Raw genomic sequence first — 19,394 nt, 5'->3', positions numbered from 1 at the left:
CTCTTGTCCCTCTTGATTAGTCACATTTTATAACACGAGTGCCACTACACTCCTTACAACTCATTTAGTCCATTCCTGGTTTCTCTTTAATGGCATGTCTGTTGCCAGGTCCACTAGGTCCTTGCTGACCTGTCATACTTTACACTTGCTATCTCTGATTGTTGGCCACCTCCTTCAGTGATGTCTCCATCCTGCAGGCTGCAACAGGTCCCTCATTGGTAACAGGATTTTGGTCATTCATTACATCAGTGCCTGTGCTAGATTGTTTTGACAGCCCTGTGAAGGGGTAATTCCCGTGTGCCAAAATTGATGTGAACCAGAAGACAGCCTTGGGTGAGGTTTGTGTCTGCAAAATCCAGGGCTTCAGGGCCTTTAGACAGAGTTCCATGGCTCATGCTGCCAGCTGCTGCACAGGAGAGGACTTACAGCTCAGCTGCTGCCAACATGCTTCATTTGCAAAATGTGATGCTGAATGCAGGTTATGCTGAACAAGTAGCACTTTATTAAACACCGTGGACTGCTCTGTCCATGAGGCTGAGTTGCTTCTGGCCTAACTCCTTCCATTGCCTATTTTCCTGGTGTCCTCTCAATAACAGTCTCTCCACAGAACATCAGCTTTCTGACTCCAGTTCCACTGATCATGACACATTTCTCACCATTATAGGACTCAGATACACATTTCTTGGAGCATGGCTACTGCTCCTGAATTATACTTAATATAATGTTAATTTAACAGTAGCATCCAGAGGCCCCAGTCAGGTTTAGTGTCCCATTAAGTTAGGTGCTGTAAAAACACATAGGAAAGCAGAGTCCTTCCCTGAAGAGTTTATGATCTAAGAAACTGTGCTGTGAAAAGAGAAACAGGACTTTTTAGAAAGGAGCCATAGGCGAGTCTCTCTGCACAGATGACTCAGCTGTGGCCTGGAACTTGCATCGGCAGCTCACTGTATGCATGTGTGTACAGACAAGGATGGATGTGTACTGCAGCCGATTCATTGCTGAGTCATTTCTTTTAAAAAAGCATCTGCCAGAGCCAACAGGAGGAGGTAAGAAGCCTTGAATTTTTCATGTGAATACTGACAGAACTGCTAACCTGCTCTTCTAGGTAAATTAATTTAGAATATTAAACATAAGAGTGCAGCACTGCATCCTGAACACTGATTAGGGATTCAAAGTAGAATGAATCTCTCTCACTTGCACTCTGTCTCTTTTTAAACGGACTATACTCTTTTCAAATGGTTGCTTATGTATCTTGGAAATAAATTAACTTAATATCCCATTTGAACAGGATTTTTAAATGTTCCATTTCCTTTAAATTAATCCACTCTGAATTCCTTTAGTTACACTGATGCTGGTTTTAGAAAAATGACAATGAAAAAAATCCCTGTACAGATAGTGTACTATTTTTTCCCCAGAGAAGTAGCTTGATTCTTAGTCCTGCTGCCTGTCAACTTGACAAACAGCATCAGTAGAGAGAAACAACCAGGTTTTGATATGACATACCCAGGAGTCATTGTTTGAAAAGTCTGACCCCTACAGGCAAGGAAACCTTTGCGAAGTGTGTATAAGAGATTTTGTGGTTCGTAAACCAGGAAACCCAATCTGAAGCCAACAGCTTCTAAGCTGTGACATGATACATCTTAGTCACACACTTGCTTCCCCAAAGTCCACAGACACACACTGAAGTAGAGAAACCTTTTATGAGGAAGCAAATATGGAGGGGAGAAAAAGAAAAATGTCATCAAAATATAAAGAAAATAGTTAATTCTTTCCCCACATGTCTTCATTATCCAGTGAAACCCACTCAGGGCAAAATAACTGTTTAGCCTATAAAAGCCATTTCATTTTAGTAAAGTGACCATAAAGTGCAAGTGAGAGCATTATAGATAGCACAGCCTTAATGTGGATTCTCAGTGTGACCTCTGCTAGGATCCAGGATCCAGACAGATGCAAAAGTGCAAATAGCAACACCTATCTTTAATAGATGAGAAGTTCAAATAGAGCTAAATTACAGCTATCCAGTTCTCATTTGGTTAGTCTGCAGCAGTCAGCAGTCGGCTAATACTCCTTCCTCATCCTTTAGCATATTCCTTGAAACATGAGTTATAAAGAGTTCTGCAATAACATACATCAGTGTTTGGTCTCAGACAAGAACCTACTCCTCGATTCTCCATAATTTCAGTGTTTTTCCCAGAATAGGGGATTATGGGAATTGCTGCATTTTCCTAGGCGCGTTGATCTTTTTATTTATTATTTATTTATTTATTTATTATTTCCCTGCTAAAGTGTGAGGATCCTCGAAAATTTACAATTGGCATTGCCATATTCCTCTCCAATGTCCCTTTGTTTTTGTCTTCTCCCTCCACAGCAACCCCCTTGGCACTTACGAAGAAGATTAACATTTAGTGTGATTATGCCCATGATCTGCATATTAGGTGATCTGGATGCCAGCAGCAGTGCTGGCACCACTTAGAATGTGCTAGAGTATGTCACATGCCCTTCAAAGCTGAGAAAGAAAAAGAACAGGGGAGGGAAAGAAAAAATAGTAAAAGGAGAGCAGAGGAGAGGAAAGAAAGAGAAAAGTAGTATTGATGGAAGCAACTAGAGTGGCAAATGAAAAGATTTCCCAAATAAAGCTTTTCCACTGAAGTTTAAGTTTCCCCCCCACTATCCACTAGACTATAGAAGAAAATTCCTTGATAGATGAGAGGCACAGAAGCACTGAAAACTCTGTAATTTCTACATATATGCATGCTGAAGGTGCTGTAATTAGGCAGATTGTCCAATTAGCCCTCAAGCAAAATGTCCCATTAGAGAAGCCAATTCTACAAGATATGTACAATAGAATTAAACATTTACCACTATCAGACCACTTTGCATCAAATATGTGGTGATGAATGGCACATTTATAGCCATGCCATATGTTTCCACATATGTCATCATAAAAAAGCACTCCAGTTACCCGCTATTTATGGCAAGGAGGGCACAACAGTTGTGGCTGCTTAAAGTCTGTTCACAATGTCATTGCAATAACTACAGCATGTACAATTTTCATGAAATGCTGGGGTGAGGGTCCATCTTTTTGTATAACTGGCATGATTGGGAGAGGCTGAAGGTACAGTTAGTGAATTCTCAAAATATGTGGAGACAGAGGTCTTTACAGTCCTGAGCTGCTCTGAGAAAGGAAAAGTATGAGCGGTGATCATAATTGCTTGCAGAAGCCAACAGCAGGTATCCAGATACCACAATGATGGCCACAATGTACAAGACACAGTAGTTAAATGCCTTCAGTAGAAACAACTACGAATGTACTCACAACTCTAGAGATTTGCTCTTCAAATTGTAGACTGGCTGGTAGATTCAGAGTAGCGCTGTAGCACAGAGCATGAAGCGGAAATGGCTAGACCATGACCACACTCATAGACTTTAAGGTCAGAAGGGACCATAAAGTCTATAAGTCTATGAGTGTGGTCATGGTCTAGCCCCCAGATATAAGCTCAGGGGGATCTGGAGAACTATAGTTAGGGCTGGTCAGACTCTACCCATGCACTCACCGACATACTGCAGCCAAAAATACGGTTGCTTCCTAGATGGATTGACTAGCAATGAAGGTCTCTCTGAGCCCTCTCCCCCTTTAAGATCCTTGCAGGGCAGCCACATTTTGACCAAGAGATTATAAATACCAGAGAGAAACAAATGGGCTTTGATAAAATAAGAGCGGTCTTGAACTGAACGTTATCCTGAGATTCAAAACATTTAGGGTATCATTGCTCACTATTATTTCTCCACTTCACATTCCATAAGTGGAGTTGCCAATGGAGTACACCTATACCCCGCTAGAACGCGATCTGATATAACATGGGTTCACATATAGCGCAGTGGCAGCGGGGCTCCGGCTGCTGCGGGGAGCCCCGAGCCCTTTAAATCACTGCTGGAGCCCTGCCGCCACTACCCTGGGGCTGCGGTGATTTAAAGGGCCCAGGCTCCTCGCAGTGGCCGGAGCCCGGAGCTTTTTAAATCACCGCTGGAGCCCTGCTATCGCTATCCCGGGGCTGCAGCAGTGGGGCTTGCCGGCGATTTAAAGGGCCTGGGACTCTGGCTGTTGTGGGGAGCCCCGGGCCCTTTAAATCACTGCTGGAGCCCTGCCACTGCTACCCCGGGGCTGTGGCATAAGGGCTACCCCGGTAATTTAAAGGGCCTGGGGCTCCCTGCAGCAGCTGGAGCCTGGAGCTCTTTAAATCACCGCCGGAGCCCTGCCACCTCTACCGCAATATAACGGGGTTTCAGCTATAATGCGGTAGGGATTTTTGGCTCCCCACGACCGTGTTATAGCGGGGTAGAGGTGTATGAACAAGCCCAAAGAGGAGCTGGGATTCAGAAATGCCAAAATCATTTGAGCATGGGCTGGAGATCTAATACACTCAGACGAAGTTTAGATCTACATCAAACATTGCAAACAACATAGCTTGTTTCAGTGCAGTTCTTGTATTATTTCAGTGGAAAACAGAGAGGTCTCCAAACTGTTCCCTGTAACTTTTGTGAGGTCTATCTGAATCTAATTTCAGAGAAACACCCTAACTTCACAGGTTGGGTGTCTTTCTATAAAAGGCTGAACCAGAGCATGAAATCCAAACACCACCGAACTTTGGGAAGATTTCATTCTGGATTCAGATCATGAGTCAGGCCAATCTCTAATTCAAACTAAGTACTGTACAACATGTCATGTTATGCCTTTAAAAAAAAATGTTTAAATGGGCTCTTCTGAAAGGCCCCAGCTACAGTTGGGGACAAATGGTATAAATACTGATTTGCAAATATTTTTGAAAAGCTGTGATTCACATCATTGTTATTGTTCACAAGCATTTGGACAAATGCTAGGTATCTAAAATATTCACAATTTCTGAACGTTTTACTAATTTATCATGAATGGTCATTTAAATATGAAATGTCAGAACCTTAACTTCAGAGATTCTTGACTTTTATATGATTTAATTTCCAAATATAGCAGTGTTAGCATGAGTGTTTTGAAGAAAGGGGGTTTGGATTTTGCTTTGGTTTGGAATCTTTGCTTTGAATATAAATAGCATTTCTTAAAGAACATCTCAGATGGTTTCTAATGGTTTTGTAGTTTCTGCTAGGGTAACCAGATGTCCCAATATTATCGAGACAGTCCCAATTTTAGGGGACTTGTCCCGTGTCCCAACCTTACATAAGTCGGGACGCCCTTTGTCCCAATATTAGGGACCATTCGGACCACAGTCCTGGCACCGCTGCTCACCGCTTCCTGGGGCAGCTCCCAGTGCCCGCCCGGCAGCAGGAGTGCCACGGACTGCAGGGGTAGGGCTTGCAGGAGCTGGGAGCGGGCAGAGCCCTCCGCCCCCCCAACCCCAACCCAACCAATCCAGAGGGACCAGCCTGCTGGATGCTTCCCGGGATGGGAGCCGCCCCAGGTGAGCACCACTGGTACTCCTGACCTCGCCCCCTTGTAGGTCCCTCTGGCTCTTTGTGGGAGGGGGCTCTGCATATTGATGGCGCCTGCAAGCCCTGCTCCGCGGCTCCCATTGGTGCTTTTCCCAGCCAATGGGAGCCACAGAGCTTGTGCTTGTGGCAGGCTCAGCACGTGGAGAGTCTGGAGACTTCCCTCGCCGCTCTCATCCTGGGAGCCAGAGACCTCCCAGCAGGGCTGATGAGTGCGGCCAAGGAAGGGGGCAGAGTGTGATGGAGTGAGGGTCTGGGAGATGTGTGTGGGGTGCTGGATTGTGAGAGTGTGGAGGGTGCTGGGCTGTGAAGGTGTGGGGGCACTGGGCAGTGGGGGAGGTTTGTGTGTTTTGGGGTGCTAGACAGTGGGGGTCTGCTGGGGGGTGCTGGGCAGTGGGGGAGATGTGTGTGTCAGGGCACTGGGCAGTGTGAATCTGTGTGGGGCACTGTGTAGTGTGTGTGCACAGCACTGTGCATTTGTGGTGGAAGGGTTGTAGGGGGGCTCTGGGCATAGTGGTTCCAGGGGGCACTGGGCAGGGGAGATGTGTGGCGCAGCATGGGCCCACCCCCAACAGGAAGGGGCCTGCTGGTAGCACAAGGCCAGGCAGACCAGTGTGCTTCTGGCTCTGGTTGGGGCTGTGCACCGCTCGACCAATGTGTCCTGATATTTCACTCGTGATCTGGTCACCCTAGTTTCCACACACATTGTATTCTTTATATTTTGCTTACACTGTTGACTAGCCAAAAGATTTTAGAACCCAGAACATTTTTCAGTTACCATAGAAATCCAGGAAGGACAGAAAACTAAAATGACACATCCGGACTACTAAATCAAGACAGTCTAGAGATATTGACACAAATTACTTCTAGAAATATGGACAAGTGTCTGATGCACTCTGATTTTTTCTTCAATTTTTCTAAGAAAATGACCCTATTGAAATATGACTATTTTCGAAAAATTTGTTGCTTGACTTCATAATATTCATAGGTCAGAGAATTTAAACAACTTTCTTAAGAGAGAAGAGTTAGAGGCATTCTGGCTTTCAAGTGGCTGATCTGTCTGTTTCAGACGAAGGATATTTAGAGATGCTTTTAAATAAAGTACTGGCTGTCTGTAGAACTTTTTAGATTTAACTGTCACCCTCACCAGTTTAGTAGTGCATTGGTGACACCACAAAATTAACAAATATATTCCTGCTTTGATGTAAGTGATGAAGGAACAGCAATCAAATTATCTTCTATCTGACAAGCATAAGAATTTACAAAGCATCCTTAAGTTAATTCTAGCCATGTCTGTAGGCAATACACAGAGGGCTTTGTTTCACCTTGTCTTCTTAAGAAAAAGTTACTTATAATTCAGCTAATAGGAGTCTTTCATTAAGCATTTTATTAATAATGCCACAAATCTGAACTAATGCTTTTGCACAGATAAGTTTGTCATCCAGTAAATACTTGATATGCCACACACAACTGCATTTTAAAGTATTTTCTTGTATTACCTATTTAATGTGAATCAACACTAATATGTTATGATATCTTTCAATATATTACATAAAATAATTTAAGATTATATATGTCACTACTATATCATTTACACCATCACTTTGATATTTCTGTAGAAGAATTAAAGAATTAAGCTTGATCTCTTCACCTAAATTAGTATATTACAGACATTTCATATTTTTATTAGCACAAAATATAGGGTAGAGGTTACTGAATTCTATCCAGAAAGACATATACTGAATCGAACCCATATCTCCGGTTTGGTGCTCTATCCACTATGCTATACTGCCATCATTATAAAGCAATAAAGGAAGCTGTAAGGACTGGAAATATATCCAGGATGGTTCTATATGGTATGCAAATATAGTAATAATTGAAAAATAATGCTTTTCTAAGCTGTCATATGGACAATAACTTTTAGGGTGACTGTCCGGTTTTAAAAGCAGAGCGGCTAAAGTTACTTGCATTTCAATTTTCACAGTATTACTCACATTTTAACAGTGAATTAGTTCTATCATGATCTCATTTATGTAGGGAATTATATCTGCACTACAGCAAATGTATTAAACAGGAATTGCATGAAAGGAGCGATTCAGCTAGAGTAGGGTTCTGAAACTTTTTCATGGCTTGGATCACATCTTAATGCAGAGAAAGGATTGTGGACCCTCTGCCTTCTCGTTCATGATCATATGGACCACCTCCTCACTCACTGGCAATTTAAAAACAATATGTCTATGGCAACTACAGCAGTTGTTTTGTGAAAAAAAATTACTATTAAGAAGGGAAGATGGTTAGTTTTCATTCTCTTGTCCAGTTAATTTCTAGTTTGGGGACACTATTAGTTTTATTCTTGTGTGTACCAGTATATTTATTTTTAGCATATGTCAAAAGTGCTTACACCCCGGATGGATCCACTTTTTCATGCTCAACAAATTATTTCAATCGACTTTTACTGAAAAGGCTATCTTTTAATAGTACCCCAAAGCTACAGCTAGTGCTGAACACAGCAGTTCATCTCTTGATTAGGAATCACTATGATATATCATAAGTTCCCAGCACTGTTCCCTGGCAGTGGATGCCTGTTTACTTACAGATACAGTTAAGGTGTTGGCAATGATTCTGAAAGCCCTAAAGAGTGAGGATCCAATTAAAAGAGAGATTGCCTTTCCCCCTATGTCTCATCACTACAACATGTATCTAACTCTCTTGCTGCTGCTTCCTGCAGTTGAATTCTGAAGACCTGTGTCAGGGTATTTGAAAGCAAATAGATTCTGGAACCTCTTTATTGTGCAGATATCCCACAAGATCCTGTATGTTGGGAAATTCAGGGATTAAGTAAAATACTTCTCCTAGCTGAATATTTAGTAAGTTTTGTATTGGTTATTAACTAGTGTCAGCTAAGTGCTGAGACGAATTGCATTATGTATGAACATTGGAAATGAATGAACAGTGCTATGACCAAAACAAACTCATCTCCTCCTTTGTTTTTAATGTCTTATCCTTATGCTCACCCATCACACCCATGACAAGACAATAGGATAGGGCCCCTTTGTTCATTTCCCTTGATCGAGGATGAGGGGGTTGGAGTAACTCGCTTTAGAACTTATTGGGTTCTCTTTTCTTTAAGAAGGTCTGCATGAAATTATTCATACAAAAGTATTTTTTAACAAAGAAGATTAATTATAAACAAAGAGAACAAAAGAAGCTGTTTGCTTAACATAGCTAGATATACCCTTTCATGTGCTAAACGAGAGAAAACATTCTCATCTTAGCTACAGAGAAAAAGAAAAATGAATAGCTTATATCTCTGAAAGCTATCCTCTCTCTCTCTGAACATTTTGGTCTAATTGTGAGCATCATGCTATCCAGACAGAAAAAGCACTTTGCTCTGTCCAAAGAACTTTCTTATTAAATCCTCCCTGATCTAGGACTGCTAACCAGTTTTTGCAAGTTACCTATACACACAGTAGTATTTTGGTGACTGGTTCTAGGACACAGTCCACTGAGGAAACGTATGCTATGTCTACAATATGAGCACTACAGTGGCCCAGGTGCAGCTATGCCACTGAAGGGTCATAGTGAGGATGCTTCCTACACTGACTAAAAGGATTTTCCCTTCACTATAGTAAATCCACTTCTCCAAAGTCAGTGGAAATTTTCTTCTTTTGATCTACCATTGCCTATCCTGGGGGTTAGGTCCACTTAACTAGATCACTCGGGGGATGGGGGAGAGAATTGTCAATTTTTCAAATCTGAGTGATGTACCTAGGTCAAGCTAATTGTTAAATGTAGATGAGGCCAAAGGCCTTTTAACAATGTTTAGGTCAGATACCACCCAAACAAGCTTGGCTGGTTTAATATGATCAGGCCTCTTACTAAAACTAAATAATTTTTTTTCTTTTCCCAAGAAATATGAATTATGGACAGGTTTCCAAACCCTCTGCCACATATACATTACAAATAGAACATGAAAATGGTAATTAGAGTACAGTTACCTGTCATGTTGCAGTAAACTTTCAAAGGTCCCAATGCTCCACTGCCATCTGGATCTATCCAGTAATAATTTGAGGTTTTGCCCAAGTGTTTGTATGCTTCACAGGAGAGGTCATAAATAGCTGGAATGAAATAAAATAAAATAAAATATACTAATAAGGAAATTGAAGTCCAGCAGCAACTGATTTCCAATTACAATTATTTTTTTCATAGCTTCATTTTATATTTCCACACTAGTGCAAAAACCATGAATTAGTCATTGATTTAATACTTGAAAATTAATAGAAGGCGCAATATTTTTTCCAAGGTACACTGGTTACTAGAGCCGGTCAGAGAAAATTTGATCGAATCATGTTTTGTTTGGAAGAAAAATGGAGAAAAAGTTCCAATAATGTCAAATGTCTCCTTTTCATATTTTCAAACAGAACATTTGATTTTTCATTTTAAAACTACTTTTCATTTCATTTAAAAAAAAATTTGCATTGTACATTATAATATGTAAAAAACTAAAGTCAAAATTGGAACAAAATGTTTTGATTAACCTTTTTTTTTAATTTTGTTTCACAGATAATTTTGAAATGTTCAGGTTTCATTCTGATTTGGAACAAAGCCAAATTCTGAAATCTCAAAATCGTTTATGAAACAGAATTTCCATCCTCTCTATAGTTCTACTCGCTCCTTTTGCCACTTACTGTAGATAACTTAAATATTACCCCAGTATTTTCTAAATGCTCTCAGTAGCAACTATAGGAAACACTATAAATTCTTAGGCAAAGTTAATTATTTATCTAGGTCCCAGTTAGCAGGTTTTTAGAGTTGACCACTGTAGTGTGCTTAACATTAAAAATGGAGAGTTGCCACCACTTGTCAGACTGCAGTATTTTCAATACTTCAGATACATTTTTCTATTAATTAAATAATTATATGCATAAAAATAATTTCTTACACAAATCTGGAAACGGAACGAACAATAATATTTAACTAGTATCTAATTTCTCTGTTGTCCCAATGACCCGACTGCTTTGTGGGTTGGAATCAATCAATCAACCCCTAAATGAACGAAATGTTGTTTACCCAGATTTCATATCCACCCTAAAAATCCACCTAATATGCTGGCAATTTCTACAAATTATCTCCTTGGTATGAATGGCTTTATTTCAAATGTCCATAAGGACAGTTCATTCTGCTGGGCTCTAGATGATTAGTGAATGATGGATGCCCCTTGTTTAAAGGCCTCCAGCCAGCTACTAGGAGACAGGAAGGAAAATTTAGGCTGGAAACATCTATATGCTCACATAATGTGAAAACAGATAAAGTGAAAGTTTGAGTGTCTGTGTCAATGCATGTGTGAGAGAAAGAAAATCTCTCTGACCTCCCAATATTGCAGAGGGACAGAGAAAACTATATTGCAAGATAAATTTATTGTTCTTTATGGATGCTTTAATTTAATAAATTAAGCTTATATAAAAAGCAGACACTTTTCATAACTGAATTGTAAGATGTTCCACTTAGTCATTTCCTTTCTCTCCACCTCCATACCAAGGATGACAGATTCTTTTTTCATAGTGACTGCACCTGGTTTCAGACATGATTCTGGAAGAATTTATAAGATATTTTTCCGAAAAGATTTTTGAAGATCAGCACATGTAGCCTGGATAGAATTATATTTCAGTCAAGAGAAAACTCTGGGTACAGAACATCGCACCATAACGGAGCCACAGTATCTTTTACAAATTAACAGTACTATAGAAAGGACTGTTCATCGCAAAATGACTTTATCCTTTAACAGCTGATGAATGAACAAGGTATATCCTGAACATATCTCCTATACTACTGAGCGTATTTTGGCATGGCATACAACATTATTAATTTCATTTCTATGATACTAGACCAGAAATGTCTTAACTGGTGCAGTGGAAGATAAGAAGCTGATTAAGACCCCATAAACTTAAAGTTTTTTTTACGTATAACTTCTGTTACCTAGAATTTTGAGATATACAACACTTTATTAGATATATATGGCATATCTTTCCTTCAATTTCCTTCAATTTCTCTAGCCTTGTTACTTATGGAGAAACAGGCTCATTCAACTGTTTTACTTAAACACAAGCTTGATAATGATTACCATTAATTGTATCAGCAATGTATTGCTACAAAAATTAATTTAAAATGATATAAATGTATGGTACACACTATAGAATCTGTCTTTACATTTTTTGCACTGCATTTTTTCATATGAAGAGATTGTGATACAGCAACAAGTTCTCCTTGATTAACTTATTACATCAGGTACTCTGTCCTTCCCAGCATGCCAAAAATATACTAGCTATTTTATAGACAATTAAAGGGCCCATATCTGATATGTTTCTTTCCCTCCTTTCCATATTCTTTCAGAACTGAAAGGATAATTAAGAAGTGATAGGTACTTATGTGGCAGTGCAAATGGAGATGCATTTGAAATGCTGACAGCTCTGAAGACAAAAAGCTCTTATTTAGTCACAGAAGAGACACGAGGAAGATACAGAAGAAAAGTGAGAAACAAAAATACTGAGACAGGGAATAGCGACAAACAAGGCACAAAATTGAGAGGGAAGAAGGAAATGAAGGGCTCAGGGAAGCTGGCATCCTTAACAGAACAAGAGTGTTAATAAGATCCTGTGAGAAACAGCAGAGGTATAATCAGGGTCAGATTTATGTAGAAGCTTTGAAGGGAGGGGCAAAAATGTTTAAACTGAATTCAGTTGGCAAAGGAAAGCTAGCCATGGGATTTTAATATGAGAGTAATAAGAGTGAGCACCAAATTTGGAAGATTGTTTTAGCCATTCTTAATAGGAAGTGAGTAAGATAGGAAATAGAGAAGTGAAGGTTCCTGTAGTCAAGGATGGAGATAAGCCCAGCATTTGAAGGGAGAGCAAGGAAATGCTGGAGTTTTGAAATGTTGTAGAGTAGGAACTGGAAGGAATCGCCAACAGCATGGATGTTTCAGGAGAAGAAGAAGAGAGGACAGGATAGGAGTTTTATTTTAACTACTTTTAATTTAGGGAAAGGTGGAACATCCAAAAGATGGTGTTGGAAAACCAGCAGAATTACAAGAATGGATATAGGGGAAGAAGTAGACTCACCATCAGCAAAGAGACCACAGAAGTAGATTAAATCACAGAGGGAAGTGAGAGTAGAGGGCAAAAGAGAAAAGACCATGGGCAGAGCCCTGAGAAACATTAACAGAGAGCAGTAAGGAAGAAAAGTTACAATGGAGGAGCAATCAATCAGCTGCAGTAGGTTAGGAAGAACAAAAAGTACTGAGTCCACAAAATCCAAAATATCATGGAGTTTTTACGTGGCCTACAGCACCAAAGTCCACATGAAAAATAGATGGGGAGGTGCATAGGGATGGACAGGTGATCCAGTGGGGATTTCTTAAGGAAAAGGTAGACAAGAATGTATTTGACAAGAGATGGAAAGGAACCAGAGGAGAAAAGTTAAAAATAAGAGGAAGGGAAAGAATGAGGGAGGAAAAAAAGGAGTTTAGGAGTTGAAAGGAGATGGGTTCAAAGGATCATCTTAGAAGTGTTAGAGGAGGATTTACTTACCCATCAAGACCTCAATAGCTCTGCACCTCGGAAACAAAGGAAATGTCTGCATCAAGGGTAAAACTAAGTATATGCTAGAGACAAGAGATTTCTCAGGGGCTGACTCATACTTGTGGAAGTTACTCGCATAGGAATTCAAATGACAACAAATCTCACAACTTTCCAATTCTGCTTCAACCTTACTGTCTGGCAAATCAATCCATATGAAATACAATTTATGTATATTTTTAAAAGAGAGAAAATAAACACACAACTTTTCCTTCTGAGAGAAGTAACACAGAGGAAATCACAAATAACCTACTCATTCTTAACTTTGGAAAGAGCTCAAACACCACCTGTGATGAGCATGACATGAGAATCTAGATGGTTACATTACAATAGAACAGAAGCCTGAAGACCTCAGAGTCAAGCATACAGTTAAAGAAGGACAAAACCAAAGAAAGAGGGGTGAGATTGCCAACCAAAGTGCCAATCATGGTGGTGAGGTTTTGTTTTTATTCACCTGAACAACAACAATCCAAGTGAGAACACCAGAGTCATTTCACTAAATAGCTACCAGGATGTGGTTGACCAGAATTAAAGATCTAGAGAAACTGAATTATTTATTGCCTGTTTTAGGTTAACTATTAACATATTCAAGCAAAGATAGGCCAAATGGGGATGAATTGTTAAAAAATCATTGATGTAACTTGTATAAAACCAGTAATTATACCAATGGAAACTCATCTAATATTGCCTCAGGTTTGCTTTATTGCATTGTCTTTTCTATGTCACTTTCTCTTTCAATATGTCTGTAAGAACAATCACAATGGTTAAACAGGGTGCTGTAGGCCAGGATCCTGTCTCTGAACACGAGAAATCTGGGATTCCACCCTGAGGGGAGGCGTATTTTAGTAAATAAATATATTCTTTCATAAGCCAGAATAGCGAGGAAGAGTAGAGATGGGTACTCAGTGGTACTTCAGGGGAGAGCTAGTCTTCTTATTCTCTGCTTTTTGGGCCTATAAAAATAGTTTCCAATACTAGAGGTTTTAGGAAATTTGTACTGACATAAGAGCCTTTTGCTTCTATGGCCTCAGCTCAAATTTGGCCAAGGTCATTTGTAATGTAAATTTGTTACCAAATAATGGCTTGTCACCAATCAATGGAAAGTTAGTCCATGCTCAGTGAAACTCCTATTGGATAGGTGGCCCAATAACAAAAAAACATCACCACAACTGGCACCACTGTTTGTAAACTCTGCAACTGATGAAGGACTAAATGAGCCTTAAGAATTTCACTACCCTTTCATCCCTAGAGAAGGTTCCTGCAGAACAGAGGAAGCACACTGGCAGAGTAGTACATAGACACTTACACCACTACTTGATAAATAGAGGACTTCAGTTTCAGAGCTGTCAATCCAGTATTTTTTACAGGCACAATATTCATTTATAAACAAAAGATCTAACTTGCGTCTTCACACCCTGAGGACAGATGAAATGATCTGTAACATGTTAAAGCACTGAAAGTTCATCTACTAGTGAACAAGGTTATGGCAGAAATGAAACATTTCTTAAATCTCGTTGTAGACATATAGGGTTGAGTTGCAGAGGACTGCAAGGGGCAATAGGAATCGAGAGGATTTCAGCTACAGGGAACAGGGGATAGACCGGAGAATTGCACCATGACCAGGAAAAGGCATGTCTACATGACTGGGGACTCCTTACTGAGAAGAATAGACAAGCCTGTAACTAGAGCTGATCCAGAGAACAGAAGAGTGTGCTGTCTTCCGGGTGCTAAGATATGGGATGTGGACCTGAGGCTGAAGAGGATCCTAACGGGAGCAAGAAAGAATCCACCGATTTTCCTTCATGTGGGAACAAATGATACGGCTAGATTCTCACTGGAACACATCAAGGGAGACTATGCCAGACCCGGGGAAGATGCTTAAGGAAATCGAGGCTCAGGTGATCTTCAGTGGGATTCTGCCTGTTCCTAGAGAAGGGCAACAAAGGTGTGACAAGATTTTGATGATCAACAGATGGCTCAGGCAGTGGTGCTATAAGGAGGGCTTTGGGATGTATGGCCACTGGGAAGCATTCATGGACAGAGGACTGTTCTTTTGGTATGGACTTCACTTGAACAGGGAGAGAAATAGACTTCTAAGGTGGAGGCTGACACAACTGATTAAGAGAGCTTTAAACTAGGAATTTGGGGGACATGGTTGGGAGATGTCCAGGTAATCTCCACATCGGATTTTAACCTTGAGAGGGAAGAAAACAAAGCAAGAAAGGATATAGCTGTGGGTAGGCGAATGGACATAAGGAGGAAGGATAGTATAGATACTAGTCTAATGGATGATACTGGTGGTAGAATGTCTGTGCCTAATCGGGTAAAGAATGTGAAAGAAACCAAACAGCAAAAATTAAGAAGTTTGTACACTAATGCGAGGAGCCTAGGTAACAAAGTGGAGGAACTAGAGCTATTGGTGCAGAAAGTGAAACCAGATATTTCAGGGATAACAAAAACATGGTGGACTAGTAGTCATGACTGGAGTACAGGTATTGAAGGAAAGACAGAAATAAAGGCAAAGGCGGTGGTGTAGCACTGTATATCAATGATGAGGTAAACTGTAAAGAAATAAGAAGGGATGGAATGGATAAGACAGAGTCCATCTGGGCAAAAATCACACTGGGGAAGAAAGCTACTAGAACCTCCCCTGCGAGAGTGATTGGGGTGTACTAAAGACTGCTGGGATCCAATTTGGATATGGATAGAGATCGCTTTAATGTTTTTAATGAAGTAAATACTAATGGGAATTGTGTTACCATGGGAGACTTTAACTTCCCAGATATAGACTGGAGGACAAGTGCTAGTAATAATAACAGGGCTCAGATTTTCCTAGATGCAATAGCTGATGGATTTCTTCACCAAGTAGTTGCTGAACCAACAAGAGGGGATGCCATTTTAGATTTGGTTTTGGTGAGTAGTGAGGACCCTCATAGAAGAAATGGTTGTAGGGGACAACCTTGGTTCGAGCGATCATGAGCTAATTCAGTTTAAACTAATGGAAGGATAAAACAAATAGATCTGGACTAGGGTTTTTTATTTCAAAAGGGCTAACTTTAAAAGAATTAAGGAATTAGTTAGGGAAGTGGATTGGACTGAAGAACTTGGGGATCTAAAGGCTGGAGGAAGCCTGGAATTACTTTCAAGTCAAAGTTGCAGAAACTATCAGAAGCCTGCATCCCAAGAAAGGGGAAAAAAATCATAGGCAGGAGTTGTAGACCAAGCTGGATGAGCAAAGCATCTCAGAGAGGTGATTAAGAAAAAGCAGAAAGCCTACAAGGATGGAAGATGGGAGTGATAAGCAAGGAAAGCTACCTTATTGAGGTCAGAACATGTAGGGATAAAGTTAGAAAGGCCAAAAGCCATGTAGAGTTGCAGGATACCTTGCAAAAGGAATTAAAACCAATAGTAAAAGGTTCTATAGCCATATAAATAAGAAGAAAACAAAGAAAAGAAGTGGGACCGCTAAACACTGAGGATGGGAATGGAGGTTAAGGATAATCTAGGCATGGCCCAATATCTAAACAAATACTTTGCCTCAGTCTTTAATGAGGCTAATGAGGAGCTTAGGGATAATGATAGGATGACAAATAGGAATGAGGATATGGAGGTAGATATTACCACATCCGAGGTAGAAGCCAAACCAAATTTGAACAGCTTAATGGGACAAAATCAGGGGGCCCAGATAATCTTCATCCAAGAATATTAAAGGAACTGGCACATGAAATTGCAAGCCATTAGCAAGAATTTTTAATGAATCTGTAAACTCAGGGGTTGTACCGTATGACTGGAGAATTGCTAACATAGTTCCTATCTTTAAGAAAGGTAAAAAAATGTGATCCGGGTAACTACAGGCCTGTCAGTTTGACATCTGTAGTATGCAAGGTCTTGGAAAAAAATTTGAAGGAAAAAGTATTCAAGGACATTGAGGTCAATGGTAATTGGGACAAAATACAACATGGTTTTACAAAAGGTAGATAGTGCCAAACCAACTGATCTCCTTCTTTGAGAAGGTAACAGATTTTTTTAGACAAAGGAAATGCAGTGGATCTAATTTACCTTGATTTCAGTAAGGCATTTGATACGGTTCCACATGGGGAATTATTAGTTAAATTGGAAAAGATGGGATCAATATGAAAATTGAAAGGTGGATAAGGAACTGGTTAAAGGGGAGACTACAACAGGTTCGTACTGAAGGTGAACTGTCAGGCTGGAGGGAGGTTACTAGTGGAGTTCCTCAGGGATCAGTTTGGGACCAATCTTATTTATCTTTTTATTACTGACCTTGGCACACAAAAAGGGAATGTGCTAATAAAGTTTGCGATGACACAAAGCTGGGAGGTATTGCAATACAGAGAAGGACTGGGATATCATACAGGAAGATCTGGATGACCTTGTAAAACTGGAGTAATATAATAGGATGAAATTTAATAGTGAAAAGTGCAAGGTCATGCATTTAGGGATTAATAACAAGAACTTTTGTTATAAGCTGGGGAGGCATCAGTTGGAAGTAACAGAGGAGGAGAAGGACCTTGGAGTATTGGTTGATCACAGGATGACTATGAGCTGCCAATGTGATATGGCTGTGAAAAAAGCTAATGCGGTCTTGGGATGCATCAGGCGAGGTATTTCCAGTAAGAGATAAGGAGGTGTTAGTACTGTTATACAAGGCACTGGTGAGACCTCATCTGGAATACTGTGTGCAGTTCTGGTCTCCCATGTTTAAGAAGGATGAATTCAAACTGAACAGGTACAAAGAAGGGCTACTAGGATGATCTGAGGAACGGAAAACCTGTCTTATGAAAGAAGACTCAAAGAGCTTGGCTTGTTTAGTCTAACCAAAAGAAGGCTGAGGGGAGATATGATTGCTCTCTACAAATATATCAGAGGGATAAATACCAGAGAGGGATCAGAATTATTTAAGCTCAGTACCAGAGTGGACACAAGAACAAATGGATATAAACTGGCCATCAGGAAGTTTAGACTTGAAATTAGATGAAGGTTTCTAATCATCAGAGGAGTGAAGTTCTGGAATAGCCGTCCAAGAGGAGCAGTGGAGGCAAAAGTCATAGCTGGCTTCAAGACTAAGCTTGATAAGTTTATGTAGTGGATGGTATGATGGGATAGCCTAATTTTGGCAATTAATTGATCTTTGACTATTAGCGGTAAATATGCCCAAGGGCCTGTGATGGGACACCAGATAGGGTGGGATCTGAGTTACTATAGAGAATTCTTTGCTGGGTGTCTGGCTGATGAGTCTTGCCCACATTTGCCATATTTGGGGTTGGGAAGGAATTCTCGTCAGGGCAGATTGGCAGAGGCCCTGGGGTTTCTTTGCCGTCCTCTGCAGCGTGGGGCACAGGTCACTTGCTGGAGGATTCTCTGCACCTTGAAGTCTTTAAACCACAAGTTGAGGGCTTCAGTAGCTCAGACATAGGTCAGGGGTTTGTTACAGGAGTGGGTGCGTAAGATTCTCTGGCCTGAGTTGTGCAGGAGTTTAGACTAGAAGATCATAATGGTCCTTCTGACCTTAAAGTCCTTGACTATATGAGTCCCTCACACTGATTCCACTGAAGTAAATGGAATTACACTATTGTAAGAATGATGTGAGAGGAGAATCAGGCCCATGAGGTCAGGCCAAACCATTCCCTTGCTTTCATATTCCAAAAGAAGAAAACCATATTGAAGTTCTATAGATGGAGGACTCCTTGGAATTTGCTATGTTATGCATGACTGTAAACTTGAGGCCCTTGAAGAGTATGCTGCAAACATAAGCAGCAAAAAAGAGATCTGAGAAATAGATTTGCAGACCAAAAATTAACACTTTCTGTGAGATTTTTAGAACTCAGTATATCGTATTTAAAGATTTACTTTTGCATGTCTGATTAGCTTTGCCTATCGCTTTATTCTTGTAATAAATATGCATAGAGTCAAGTGCAAACCAGAAAACAAAAACGTTAAACTGTGCTGATATTGTTCATTGTGTCCTGTTTTGCCAAAGTCAGCAGAGATCTCTCTCTATATATACCTTCTACACAACTACGACAACACATGCATTTTCAGTCATATATCCCAGTTTTTTATTGTCAGAGAAACTAAGGCTGTCATAAACAGATAGTTAAGGGTTAATGTCTCTTTTACCTGTAAAGGGTTAAGAAGCTCAGTAAACCTGGCTGACACTTGACCAGAGGACCAATAGGGGGACAAGATACTTTCAAATCTTGGTGGACGGAAGTCTTTGTTTGTGCTTTTTGTTTGGTTCGTTGTTTGCTCTTGGGGCTA

General features: G+C 40.3%; 1 protein-coding gene across 1 annotated transcript in view; it reads right to left on the bottom strand.

Annotated features, from left to right (window-relative positions):
- CNTNAP2 (contactin associated protein 2) overlaps nt 1–19,394 on the bottom strand; it is a 2,322,964-nt gene that overhangs the window by 1,058,873 nt on the left and 1,244,697 nt on the right. Inside the window, exon 12 of the mRNA XM_075062605.1 lies at nt 9,477–9,596. Coding sequence (XP_074918706.1) covers nt 9,477–9,596 — 120 coding nt within the window. The remainder of the gene's footprint in view (nt 1–9,476; nt 9,597–19,394) is intronic.

This window comes from Chelonoidis abingdonii, chromosome 2 (assembly GCF_003597395.2).
Source record: "Chelonoidis abingdonii isolate Lonesome George chromosome 2, CheloAbing_2.0, whole genome shotgun sequence".
Taxonomy (NCBI): Eukaryota; Metazoa; Chordata; order Testudines; family Testudinidae; genus Chelonoidis; species Chelonoidis abingdonii.
The sequence above is the reverse complement of the archived record's forward strand: the minus strand, read 5'-3'. Positions and strand labels throughout refer to the sequence as shown.